Source organism: Pogona vitticeps, chromosome 3 (assembly GCF_051106095.1).
Source record: "Pogona vitticeps strain Pit_001003342236 chromosome 3, PviZW2.1, whole genome shotgun sequence".
NCBI lineage: Eukaryota > Metazoa > Chordata > Lepidosauria > Squamata > Agamidae > Pogona > Pogona vitticeps.
The window spans coordinates 245,669,385-245,683,407 of record NC_135785.1 but is presented as its reverse complement, the minus strand read 5'-3'; the positions used below and the strand labels follow the sequence as shown (position 1 = coordinate 245,683,407).

The window sequence follows — 14,023 nt, the reverse complement described above, 5'->3', positions numbered from 1 at the left end:
CCTTCTACATGTTGTCAACAATCCCTCTTATTAGTCAGGATTGCTCTGCCTGTTTCACCGAGTTCAACCAGCACTTCCACACCAATGAGATACATCTCTATTCAGCAGTAAGTTCCATTGAGTTTGGCAGGGTTTCCTCCTATGACCTTGGATTTCAGCCTTAACTGACAGTAAACACATTTAGGATTGCTGCTCAGAAAGACAACAAGATCTGCAGCAAGCCTCTCCAAATTAAGAGAAGCACAAGGCAGCACAAATTGGCAGAAAGTACTGGAGTTTTATTTACAACCTCGCATGCTGTCTGTAGCTTGAGTGATTGGGAAGGACTTTTCTGGACTGGGACAATTATTCTTTTCAGCTTCTGAAATTTAAAGAGAGCTTTGCCTCTCTGCTGTATGTTCTATCCCTTTCTTTCATTGGTTAGTGGCAGTTATTTTGTTTTTTGTGTCGATCTGTTCAGTTGATTGTTAGTATGTGTGCAGTAACGAAAGCAATATATATAAATCTGTAATTTCATGCAACTGTAAGTAATGTTTTTTTATTCTTTCTCTTACAAATGTCTCAGAGTAACTGAGACTTTAAGTGCCAGTTAATGAGAAAGGGATGGATTCTCGAGAACTTACAGCTGTTATCCTCTGTGGATCTTTGTATTTCTACCATGTAGAATTTTACCAGAAATTCAAAACTCTGCAACAGACTTTGGCTTTGAAACACTCTCTTTGTTATGAAAGCATCTCCATCTTCACTCATTGCCTTAATTGTGCTAGAAAGTATTACCAGAACTTCACAACTGTGCAACAGAAAGCATCCCAAATACTTTGCTAGGAAAAGATGGTTCCCTTCTGATTCTTATTCTAGTCTTATCAGGAATTAATCATTTTCACCAGTCTTGGGGATGGCCTAAAAACAATTTTATTGCATTCACACAGAGACAGTTTCAACTGGTTAAAAATATATCACAAAGCAATTGCAATTTATTTCTGTCACACACATATGTACATATCAGCACACACAATTATGACATTATTTGGAAGCAGGCAGCAGAAGAAAGTATGTCGCTGCTGCAACTGATGGTCTAATGACACAATTCTATTGCAACAGTTTATTGTATGGCTTCAAATGTAAAACGTGATCCAAGATAACTAGGAATGTTCTGATCCAGAAAAGTACATCCATAAATGAAAACAGGGATATATTTGCAGGGTCGCCATGCTACCCATACAAAAATGGAACAGGATCAGAAAAAGGTGCAAGATCACATGTTCAACGCTGTTGGGAACAAATGCGTGGATCATGGCATAGCTTGGAAAAGTTACTTTTAAAATTACATTAAAAGTTGCTTCTTAGTTAATTTTTAGACTGTTATTCACAGACTCCCCCCAGGTTGTGTATAGGTGGCCATACAGAATTGTGGAGGTTATAATCCAAAAATATAATGCCTCCAAGCTCTAGTCCTGATCTAAACACACACAGAATGCACACATAGAAACAGACATCGCTGTTTAACATGGAATGAAGAGGAAGACAGATTTAACCCTGCAGCCGTTTTCAAATTATCTCACTAAGGAACTGATTTGGGTCGATGCGGGCCTTTCAGTTCTCCAAATATGGATGCTTCCATGATTTCGTTAAAATAGGTGACAAAAGTTCTAAAGGTGAAACTACACCTTGTTATTCCATGTTCTTCAGCAGATCCTCAACTAATGCCTTTAAACATACCTTGACAAATCGTTTATGGAATCATTAAGACTAGCTTCATATTTCCAAATAAGGCTTTTCATCCACATATTTAAAAAGACAGGCAATTTACCTGCTGAACAAGACAAAGTACATCTGGGAGGAAAATAAATGATATAATTAATAATAATAATTGCACACCATCAAGTCAGCTGAATTATGGTGACCCTTTTCAGGGTTTTCTCGGTACAGAATACACAGAAGTGGTTTGCCACTCCCTTCTTCTGGGACTGTGCAGCTTGCCCAAGGCCACACAGGCTGACTCTTCCCTCAAGAGGCACAGTGGGGAATCAAACTCCCAACCTCTGGCTTTGCAGCCAGATACCTAAACCACTGAATGATTCAGTCAGCTGATATAATTAAAGGTGGACACAAATATCAGTGTGAAGGGAGTGGAAGGCTCACAGCAGCTTTAGTTTAGCCACTGTCATTAATCAACTCAAAAATTGGTTTATGAGCGTCACTTGTTATTGCAAATGGCTGTTAATTATGTTGGTTTCCAAAAGATAAGGCGAAATTAAATTATTCTGAAGAGATAGTATGACCAAGCACGTTAACTGCTCAAAGACAGAATCCGGTTGTCAAATCCATCTCTTCAAAATATCGTGTTTCTAGTCCTCATGGACCAGAACTCTCTCTTTTCCTTTACAATTCTCAAATTCTCTGACTAATGGCAATTTAATCATGTTTTGTGTCTTCCATCCCTTCATATTCTTGACAGTCTAGTCTTTTGCCAGCCTGGTTCTTGACACACATAAATACCCATATTACTCAAAATAATTGGTTATGAGGAGAATCAGTTTTTTTTCTTTCTACAGAGCATTTTGTTAGTAATTCTCCTAGTAGTCTTTACTTTTCTGTTCTGCTGTCAGCTTTACAGATAGATTTTCAGTGTACATGACTTCACAGATGATTCAACCAAGGAAATAGCCCTCATTTTGCAATGAAATACAAACTTTGGCATGAGCAGAGATACCACCGCAGGTATCTCTCCAGTTCATCCACCTTAAGAGCAGCATAATGTTCATTATCTGTTGTTCACTGACATTTCCAAGGTAATCTGGGTAGCTGATAAAAGCCGTGCATTTCACAAGGCAGTGAATTTTGAACATTCTATTTCCTCAGCCCGACTGTCTTCTTTGTTGTGCTCTGTAGGTGAGACAACCAAGGCATCTAGGTGGCTCTCTTCGATTTTTAAGGCAAAATTGTCAAATCCGGTACTAGCAGCTGATGGCAAGTTAGGTGAGATGACTTCCACAGTGCGGGTTGGCGTGGAACAATACATGATGAAGCCCACCATGATGACCACAAAGGAGACTAGATAGAGCACTGAAAACTGATCAACATAAAGGAGAGGGAGAAAGAAAAGAAAGAAAGAAAAGTTGTGATTTAAAACAGTCTAACTTATATAAAAAATTATAGAATTCTGCTTTGGAGCCATAAAATTCTACATAGGCCTATGCACACCCTAATATTTTGTAAATTAACCACGGAAGGCAAAGTTGTTATGGCCAACAGTCACACCATTTTACAGCAGGGCCGTGGTATCCGTGGGGAATGGTTTCAAGCCCCTTCAGGACCATTTTTCCAAACCTATTCTTTTTCTCTGTTTCTCCAAAGTTGAATGTAGCTTCCAAGGCCACAGGCTTCACAGATACCCTTGGGCTAATTAGGCAGTGTGGCCTGAGGAGGCCCTGTATACTTTGTTAATTCTGCAAAGGAAATGGTGTCAGTCATCTTCGCCTGCACTCTTAGGTTTCAAGTCAAAGCTGAAGTCTGTATCTTAAGACGCAGATTGGGATTTGGATTCAGTAGGTCAAAACCATAAATGCTAGTCAAGGAAATTGCGGTATTCTCCAAACATGGACATTTTATCTGTTTCTCTCTCTCTCTGTCTCTCTTAGGAGAGGTGGGTAAACACAGTAGAAACAGCAGCCAGCTATCTGGGTCTCATGAGATAATGGAGAAAGTGTCCATGACATGAGGAAATGCAGCTGGCTTCAAGGTCCCACACTTAAAACATGCAGACAAGATGCAATATCACCATCCCATGATGTTCCAAAACATTTTAACTGGAGCCCAACCAAATTAGGAGACCGATTAGGGAAGCTTCCTTTCCAATAGTTAGGTATGTGCTATCAAGTCAGAACCGAGTTATCACAACCCTAATAGAGCTTCCAAGGTAAGTGAGACATTTAAGGAGTGGGTTTACCAGCTCCATTCCCCTAGTCAGCTTCTACGGCCAATTGGAAGCCTGTCTCCAGAGTCCTCGTCCATCACTCTCTCCACTACACAACATTGGGTACCACTCCTTTCCAACAAGTCTGGTTAATTGCTGTTGCTGAGGAAACAGATTTAGGGAAGGGTTCCTAGATGGTAAGTACAGGCAACTGGCATCTGACCATCAGAAATTGTGATCTCCTCTGAGATGATCCTGTGCTTCCCCACTTCCCAGGATAATTATATGGGTATAATTCTTTCCCTGCTCACAAAACTGAAGCGGCATGGGAAACTATACCTAATCCTTAAGGACACTATGTCAGCAGCAAGATCTGAGGTTGGCAGGGTGAGCCAAGTTTGAATGCTCTGTCCTTAATTAGTTGAACGTATTTCCCACAATTTGGAGGAGATTTGGGGACTCCCAGCATCCTAGGGCTGGGAAGGAGAAAGAGCACTGATGTGTAATAATCCCTGATTAATTAGCTTAGCTATCATTGCCAGCATAATCAACTTATTTATTTTTTTCACTGATAGTGAACTCTGCCCATAATGCCACATCTGTAACAAGGCCATGGGGACAACATTTTATTTTTATTTGTTTTATTTATAGGTTGCCTTTCTCCCAACAAGGGGACCCAAGGTGGCTCACAACATTAAAAAGAATAACATTTAAAACATAATAGGTTAAACATAAAAAAAAAATTAAACTATGCACTAATTAAAATACGATTGAATAATGAAAAACAGGTAAAACGTTAAAAACTATCTTAACTTTAAAAATTACATTCAGGGACTCAGTCATGATGGTAAAAAGCCGGCCTGAAAAAGTAAGTCTTTAGCTGTTGGCAGAAGTATAAAAGGGAGGAGGCCAGCCTGATCTCATGAGGGAGAGCATCCCATAATCTAGGAGCAGCGAAAGAGAAAGTGTTCTATTATGTCCCCACCAGCTGTACCTGTGCTGGCAATGGGACGAAGAGGAGGGCCTCCCCTGACAATTTTAAATGCCGAGAAGACTCATACGGGGAGATAGGCTAGCCTAGAACACCAAGTTCTAGGTTGCTCTAAGTTGGAAGCAACTTGACAGCACATAACAACAACAAATCAAGCAAAACACACCATACATTATTAACTGTTGTAAGTGTGCCCGTATGTTTACACAATACCATAAGTCATGAAGCAAAGCTCAGGCACAAACGCTAGTAATCTGAATTTGACTTACCTTGTAGCCAAAAAGGAAGATGCCAAAGAAAAGGCTGTATAGATCAGCTGTCAGAATACCCAAGTTGACAGACGTTGCACTCGTAACTTTAATCACCACAGGCATGAAACTGTACAGTCCAAACATGCACAGGGCAAAAGCCAGGAAAAGCAAAACTGCAAGAGAAGACCATCAGCGAAACATTTAAAGATGCTGAATGCTAACAAAACAGAAGTATGAAAGAGAACACGTGTTCTCAGAAGTATTTTAAGTTCAAGAACATACCGCGATATACAGATAAAGAAAAACCTGCCCAGATCAGACCAAACATTTACCTAGTCCAGCCTCCCAACTCTCCACAGTGCCCAGCCTCTGGCAGAGCTGATAACCCAGACATGTTGTCCCCCAGCAACTGGTAATCAGAACTGGACATGGGCACTTTATAGTTGTATCCAGGGATGTGAAATATTAATGGTGCTGCGGTGGCCCCATCCCCAAAACGAGTCAGGCCACTCACTGGGCACCACGTAACACAGGGGTCCTTCTACTGCACTGGCACTCCAATCCGGGAAGGAGCGCGGTCAGCCTTTCCCCACTTCCCTGCACAGCCAACCACTCATCAGCTGAATGGGGGAGACTCCCCATCCTGTCTCCACGCCTAAGTGGTCAGCTGTGTGGGGAAGCGGATTGGAGTGCTGGCACAGTAGAAGGGCCCCAGCGCTTCATGGAGCCAGGTGAGTGGGCCCACCAGTTCTGGGGGTGGGAACTGGGCCACCATGGCAGTTGATATCTTTGTGGTGGTGCCACGGTTCGTATTTCGTATCCCTAGATACGAATACAAAGTGCCCATGTCCAATTAGAATAGTATACACTGCCTCAGCTGTGCAGCTAGGCAATTTTAGACTTTAAATGATCTTACTTAGGGAGACTGGATGATCTTGGAAATTTTACTCTTTTGGATTGTTATTATTACAATCCCCCAACTAGCATGGCCAGTCACCCTATGGTTGGAGAATTCTGGGAGTTGTAGTTAAAAAGAAAAGACATGTTGCCAGCCTTTGGATCGGTTGGAAGTAATGTCTATCCATTTGTTTTCTTCATAATTGCACCCACCCACCCAAAAAACCCCAGTGGGTGATCTGGGATTCGATGGTTATGACTCGTAGGGGCAAGGATTTTTACGTCATATTTTTTCCTGTAACCTATATTTGAGCTTATGGGTGGGTTTGAACTTGGAGTGTGCTCTCCAGGGCACGATGCCTGGGTAAAAGAATATGGAGAACAGACTGTAACCCAAGCAGCAAATCCCACCTCTCCACATCACTGAAACAGTCCAGTGGAAAGGCAAGAGCCAATATGACTGGTTCTAGCGACATTGTAGGAGTTGCCAGAGCATTGTGAACTGCCTCCGGGACTCCGGCTCTGGATTTTGCCTGAAGTCTTTTCCCTTGATGGATACAACACAAGGCATTGGAGATTTAAAATCAGAGTTTCCCTTCTCCTAGATGGGCTGCCTTCCAAGGCTGACAAGGCCCATCCATGTTTATGAATAATCTGATGAGAAAGGCCAGATTACTCATAAATATGTTTGAACTTCCTTATGGATTCAAATGTAGGTGGCAGAGAAAATGTGAAGTGTCATAGAAATCCTCGCCTAGTTATGAGAGATGAAGAAATGTACTCTCTTTTGACTTTATCCATGCTTCTTACAGTTTTATAACCCTCTGTGATGATCCCTGTACCACCTGTCAAAGTAATCAAGTTTTTCCCAACCTAGACTTCACAGATGTCCGTGGGACTACAACTCCTATCTTCTCCAGCCACTGCCCATGCTCTCTGGGGGTGACGTGGTTGTCATTCATCATTATCAAGAAACTCAAACGTTACTACACTAAACAGTCCCAGATATTTCATTGTGAAAAAAAAAGGGTACACAGTTTCCAGAATCTAAGTGTTCCTTATTATTTAAGTGTTCCCTGTTATGCCTATTTATTTATTTAACTTGTGTACTGCACTAATTAGTGGTAAATACTTATCTGGCCAATTTATATCCAAAAATGAAACACACATAACATAACATAACTCTTAAATAATGTACTAAATACCAGCACCACGTAAACAAGTAAGGCAACCTACCACTAATAAATCAGAAAAATCAGTCAACTGCGAGCAGGAAACATTATTATGGTCAGTCAGTGTAACATTAAGGGAGAATGGTATAACTACTTTTGTAACCACTTGGATTGCTTGATACCCAAAAGTAACTAGTTATAGGCAACTATGTTAACTTTCACTAGAGTTACTTCCAAACACTGGTAGAGTCACATTTTAGCTAGATGCCAGACGCAAGCCATTGAAGGAGCCACCAGACCTCCAAGGAGAGAGCATTCCATAACCGTTTATACCTCATGGCCAGTTCTGTCCGCTCTGACTTGCTGCAGCTCTCCAGTGTTTGGGGTAGAGCTAAAGTTGTCCACGATTGAACCTGGCAACTTTTCAATGGGGAACATGCATTCTGCTTCTGAGGCATGACCACTCCCATGTTTTCCAAAAGAATTGTCCCTTGCCTCACGGCATAAAGTAACTAAACCGACAAGATGCAGCCCAGAAAAACATAGGTGTGCCTAAATCCCGACAGTTCCAGTAGTACAACTCATCCCTTGTTTGGTGGGGAAAGGACGAGGGTGGGTGGATTGTGTGTGTGTGTAACTCCTCTCTACGCTGGTGGCTCGTGCTCTGAAAACCACTGCATCCTTCCTTTTGCTATGTTCCTAACACGACAGACGATATGCACTTATTATTAAAGTATCATCCCATAATGATATGCACATTTATTCAAACATACACATACCAATTTTCCAGTTCCAATGAATATTAGCTATGTCTTTATGTTCCACAATGCCCCTAAAGAAAAGACAAGGGAAATCAAGAATAAGAAAAATGCTGAAATTAAAATCTCAAGACATAGCTTCCAGAAAACTACTGTATTTATTAATGATTAATATTGACATATGAATCAGTTTATAGCCCTTGTATGTTGAGCTGGACACATATTCTATCGAGTTCATCAGAGCTTGCTCCCAGGTTTGTGTGGGTTACAGCTTTGTGGTTCAAGCACACACAAGACAGTACAAAGACATCTACATCTCCTACTGATGGGAACTGTAATAGTGAGGACAGAGGTTCTGCACATCTGAAGAGCATCATGTTGGAAGCAGACAGTGGGAACATTTATGAACTACAGTCCTCCTCCTTAAATTCATTAAATTCATTATAAATATTTATATCCCACCTTTTGTTTCCTTAAGGGAGCCACGCAGGCAATCAATATCATCAGTAAGCAGTAAAAACATTAAAATACAAAACAATAATCCTAAAAGCATTAACGATCAAAGAGCACAGCTTGCAACCTTCTATTGAACTAAAATGTCCAGTGCTGATCTACAGGTTATAACCAGCCGGGACAAAAGTCTGTTAAGAAAGAACACTAGAAATCCCAGTGTTCTTACCAGGTTTTTGAATGTTTGCTTTAGAAACACGTTGGTGGTGATTGTTACTTTGCATCTTTAAAAAGTTTTTTGTTATTTAATTCTATTGTGATACTGATATCCTCCTGATGTGTTACTCTATTCTTATGTCTTTCCTTCTTTAAAAAAAAAACCCAAACCTGCAAAATATAAAAATGGCCAAAACCAAGAACTCCTGTCGAATACTTTAAAAGAAATGTGACATTTCCGCTAAAGAAGACTTGGTAATGCTGACCATTACATTGTTTCACAAAACATCACCGTCATTTCATTACTGATACTAGTAACAGCAGTTATTTTAACAGCTCTATCTATCTATCTATCTATCTATCTATCTATCTATCTATCTATCTATCTATCTATCTATCTATCTATCTATCTATCTATCTATCTATCTATCTATCTATCTATCTATCTATCTATCTGTCTGTCTCTCTGTCTCTCTGTCTCTCTGTCTGTCTCTCTGTCTGTCTCTCTGTCTCTCTGTCTCTCTGTCTGTCTGTCTATCTCCCACCTTTCTCCATGAAAAGGTTCGAAGATGGTTTATAACAATGAAAGACAATATTTAAAGTTGAAAACAATGAGTATACAACGGTGGTTAACATAATTAAAAAATAATATTTAAAACTACAAACAGTGAGTAAAGATGCATCTTATATCATTAACAGGCAATATTAAGGCAAAGTTCAGTAAGTATACAAATATTTTTTAAAATGCCACTCTGAGAAACAGAATACAGTGGTGCCTCACTTAGCGATCGCTCTGTTGAGCGATGAAATCACTTTGTGATGGACTTTTGGCCATCGCTGGAGCGATCGCTTAGCGATGGCCCCTATGGCTAAAATTCGCTTTGCGATGATCACGGGGAAGTGATCATGGCAAAGCGAACTTTTTTAAACAGCTGATCGGTGGTTCCAAAATGGCCGCTGCAAAAACAAAATGGTCACCGCTGTTTTGCCTCGCTTTAGAGGCACCCAAAATGGCCGCCGCTATGGAGGAATTTCGCTTTAAGGTAAGTTTTTAGCCCATAGGCGTTCCTATGGGCTTTTTAATATCGCTTAGCGATTAAATCACTTAGCGATGTTTTTTCCGGAACGGATTAACATCGCTAAGTGAGGCACCACTGTACACAAAAATGGAAAATACAAGTGGTACTAAGAATCCAATCAAAGCAGGAATGCATGCCGTAACTTATAACATGTTACTTCCAAGCTCTGCTACTTCTAATATTAGTGCAGAGAACAGCCTTAAGGACTTTATGCAGCCCACAAGGCTACCTTTGGCTTGTTTCAAGCAGCACACAGGTTAGTTAATCAAGAAATAAGTATCCTGTCATAATTTTATTGAAATAAGAATTGACTATGAGAAAACCTGTTCAATCAATAAGGATTATTGGGGGGGGAAAGACTTCTAAGAATGGAAATTTTGTATGGAATGCCTCCCCCCGCCTATATATGTGGGGTTTTATTTTGTATTTGTTTTTGATCTTACTAGTATTGTTATGTCTTGTTTTTCTTTTTTTTTCATGAGTGGGTTTTTTTGTATGTAGAAAAAAAATAATATTTTTTTTAAAAAAATAAGGATTATTGGGACATGCCAGGCCTTTCCCAGGATAAATCCCCACTACCTCACTTGTTTACAAGTTTACCTAGCATTCATTTTAGCTGTAATTGATCCAAAAGTTGGTGCAGAACTCCTACTGAGTTTTTATGCCATAGTGCAACTACCATAGTTTTCACTGGTGAATTGCTGCCAAGTTAGGAAGTTAGTGTAGGCATCTGTTGTTGTACACACAGTTGTGTGACTTGGTGTACAAGTGTAAATGCCTACACTAATGTCTTAACATGTGGCATTTCACCAGCAAAGTTTATGCCAGTTGCATTATGCCAGCAGGTATAACTAATGGCATTTTGGCCAATTCAAATAAATGCAGCCTTTTAAAAAGGTTTGTCTAATCAATACAGTGGTGCCCTGCTTAACGATCACCCCGCTTGACGACGAATCTGCTTCATGAAGATGTTTTTCCGATTGCTATTGCGATCGCAAACAGCCTTCAGGCCCACAACTGCCTCAGCAGCTTTCAAGCAACACAATTCTACAAAATTATTTTATTTCATTGAAGAAACCTTGCCCATGATTAATTCCATATCTTCAAAGTTCTTAGGAAATTTGTTTTACCACTTTTTCTACAGACAGTCTTCAGTGCCTTTCACACTTGTATAGTAAGCAGAATGACAAACTCTTTCCAACATGGAGATGAAGCAATAAGAAGTGTGGAAGAGTTTCCGCTTATTAAACAACTGTAAAGGAAGCCAATTCTCTCTCTGGAAAAACAAAAACAAACCCACAATGACAATGCCATTCCAGAAAAGCAAGATTCCAAACCAGTCAATGATTTAATTCCCCAAGTCCTTAACCCTGTGGCTGGTTCCATTAAGGTCAAGGAGATTATCTGCATGAATAACCAGTTACAGGACTTGGAATGCCAACAGATAGCACGATCAACACATAAGCTAGAAAAAGCCAGGATGAGAGGCAAGCTAAATATGCATGGAGTATCAGAAGAACAAACTGGATCAAGCAATCAAACACAAGCCTAAATACCTAGGATTGCCAGTTTGCAACCTGGAGATTTAAAATTATGTCCTACTTGTGCGTGATGCAGTGGATGGATGATATGAAAGGATATCTGGGAGGGAATGAAAGAGAGAAACCACAGCTGCCTACCCACCTGATTTGATAGTGAATTTGAAAATAAAAAAAGACATTTCTGGGCTGCAAAACTGATCACCCTACAACACCCACTCTTCTAAAGAGATTAATTGCAATGCTATTGATGGATTAATAACAGATCCACCAATTCATGGAAAGGAAGAAATCATTCTATGGTATAGATGTTTTCTTAAATACAGTTAAAATACATATAATAGATCCTTACAGCTGGACACCGCTGATAATAGTCCCAAACAAGCCCACCATTCCTAGAAATTCCACTCTGCTCAGATTTTTCACAATGTATTCCTCACTCACATTCGAAATTGCATATAACGAAGCGCCAACGAGGACTAAGACATCTCCAATAACTACGTTGCTTCCTGTATAGAAAAACATGAATTTTTTTAAAAAAGGAATTGATGTAATATAAAACCTGCAGGTAGTTTTACAGACAGTTAATCAGACAATATTTCAAGCCGTTCGGCCTCTTTCTTGACAGAATATGAAAAATTTGGTACTTACCAGTGAATTCCTTTTGGCTCAATAGATATCAGCTGCTTTTGATGGGAACAAGCTGAGCTTCTCCCTCTTCTACTGAGCAGCTACAAGGAAGAGTGTGGAAGCTTTTGCTTCCATTTTAAATTAATTACTGTTTAATATTGTGCCTGAACTCTTAAGTGCGGTTCAACTGAACTATGGTTTGTGGGAACAAACCAGTTAAATAAATTAATTTATGTCACCCCAAACTGCCAAATCATGGTTAATCTTAACTAAACCATGGTTAATCCAAACCATCATACTGTGGTGTAAAATCGGTTTGTTGGCCTCAGCCCTGCTAATTCTCCTTTTTTGTGTCACTAGAGCTTTATAGATGGAGGACAAATCACCAAGGTGGAGTCCAAATGAGTAGCCACCATTTGTCAGAAAAAAGGTGAATATTTTTATAGATATTTGGGGTGAGGGATTTATAGATTGTGTATTAACAAAGGAGAAATGTTGCGCACTAGCACAAGAATTAAAGCAGTTCTGGAGTGTGTAAGAGACTCTGCATGGGGCAGAAAATTGATTCTATACCCAAATGATCCTGGTGAGGGAAAATACATGTTACATTGTTTATTATGTTGTTAGTTAATGACGTCTGTATACAATTTTGTTTGTTGTATATTTGGTTGTTTTTTGAGTTATAATTTATTTAAAAAAATAAAGAGAAATACTTTTTCTTTTTCTTCTTTCTTCCAAAAAAAGGTCAAGAGGACTAAATCTCAAGATGGGCTCAGACTTTCAGAAAGGCTGAATAAAAGCAACAGAAAGGTGTGCCCCCCCCCCCCCCGATTATGCTTAGGGCAAAATAAGGAAGCAATAGGTTCACTGCCTGGGACAGATGGAGAAATGCTAACAGATGACAGAGAGAAGGCAGACCTGCTGAACACCTACGTTGCTTCTGTCTTCTAAAGGGAAAAAAAATCTGCTTAAACAGATTAAAGTAGATGATGAGAAAACTGCACCCTAAGATGTAAAGAGTTGGTACAGGAACGCATAGCTTCCCTAACTGAATTTAGATCTGCACAGCTAGATTAGCTGAATCCAAGGGTATTAAAGGAACTTGCAGATGTAAACTCAGAGCATCTGTGTATAAAACTTTGAGCCCTGGAAAACAGTTGAAGTCCCTAAAGACTAATGGCAGGTAAATGTTGTCTCTGTCTTCAGATTTGGGGGAGGGGGGGCGGAGGATCTAGATAACCAGCTGGTCAGCTGATTTCAATACCAGGAAAGGTACCAGAATAGAGCGTTAATCAGTCTATGGATACTTAGAAAAGATTGCAGTGATTACTAAGAAATGGCATGAATAAATCATGCCACACTAATCTTATCTCTTTTATTCTGACAGGGTTACAAGATTGATAAATTAGATGAATGCTGCAAATATAGAGCATCTTGATTTCAGCAAGGCTTTGAGAAAGTTTCCCTTGATATTCTTGTAGCCAAGCTGGTAGAATACAGGCAAAGAATGCAAATTGTTATGGTTCCTCGTTATGCTAGTAAGACGTTAACAAGTGGGGTGCCACAGGATGCTATCTAGGCCCAGTTCCACCACCACCACCCCCAGCATCTTTATAAATTACTTGGACGAAAAAGTGGAAGGGATGCTCTTAAAATTTATGGTTGACGTCAAAGCAGGAGGATAGCTAATACTTCATAATCAAGCCTCAGGATGACCTTGACAGATGAGAGAACTGGGCTAAAACAAACAAGGAAGTTAAAAGTTTCACATTCAGGCAGGAAAAATCAGATGCAACATGCTATCTAGGTTTAATACTGAGCGGTGGGGGGGGGGGACAGAATTATTCTGATGCCGGCTAATAATTGTTAAGGAAATACGGGTTGCAATCTGCATGGATATTTTGTAAGTGATCTGTGGGAAGCCAGTGTTAATACATGTTATTTCTGTCAAAACTGCATGCCTAGTTAAAGAGGCACATTACCTTTCTAAAACTGGAGGCGTGTTCCCTCTCATACACACACTTTAGTGCCCTAATGTATCTCTCCATCATGGTCAATACATTGATCTCTGTTTTGCTTCTCAGAAAGCTCCTATAAATTAATACAAAGGGCGCGTCAGCATTTT

The 14,023-nt window shown here is 39.9% G+C and overlaps 1 protein-coding gene across 1 annotated transcript in view; it reads right to left on the bottom strand.

Annotated features, from left to right (window-relative positions):
- Window positions 1–894: 894 nt before the first annotated feature.
- Window positions 895–14,023, bottom strand: part of SLC35F2 (solute carrier family 35 member F2) — a 36,089-nt gene continuing 22,960 nt past the window's right edge. The window contains exons 5-8 of the mRNA XM_020803169.3: window positions 11,621–11,777; window positions 8,007–8,059; window positions 5,177–5,331; window positions 895–3,073 (exon numbers count right to left, since the gene is read on the bottom strand). Coding sequence (XP_020658828.1) covers window positions 2,825–3,073; window positions 5,177–5,331; window positions 8,007–8,059; window positions 11,621–11,777 — 614 coding nt within the window. The 3' untranslated portion in view covers window positions 895–2,824. The remainder of the gene's footprint in view (window positions 3,074–5,176; window positions 5,332–8,006; window positions 8,060–11,620; window positions 11,778–14,023) is intronic.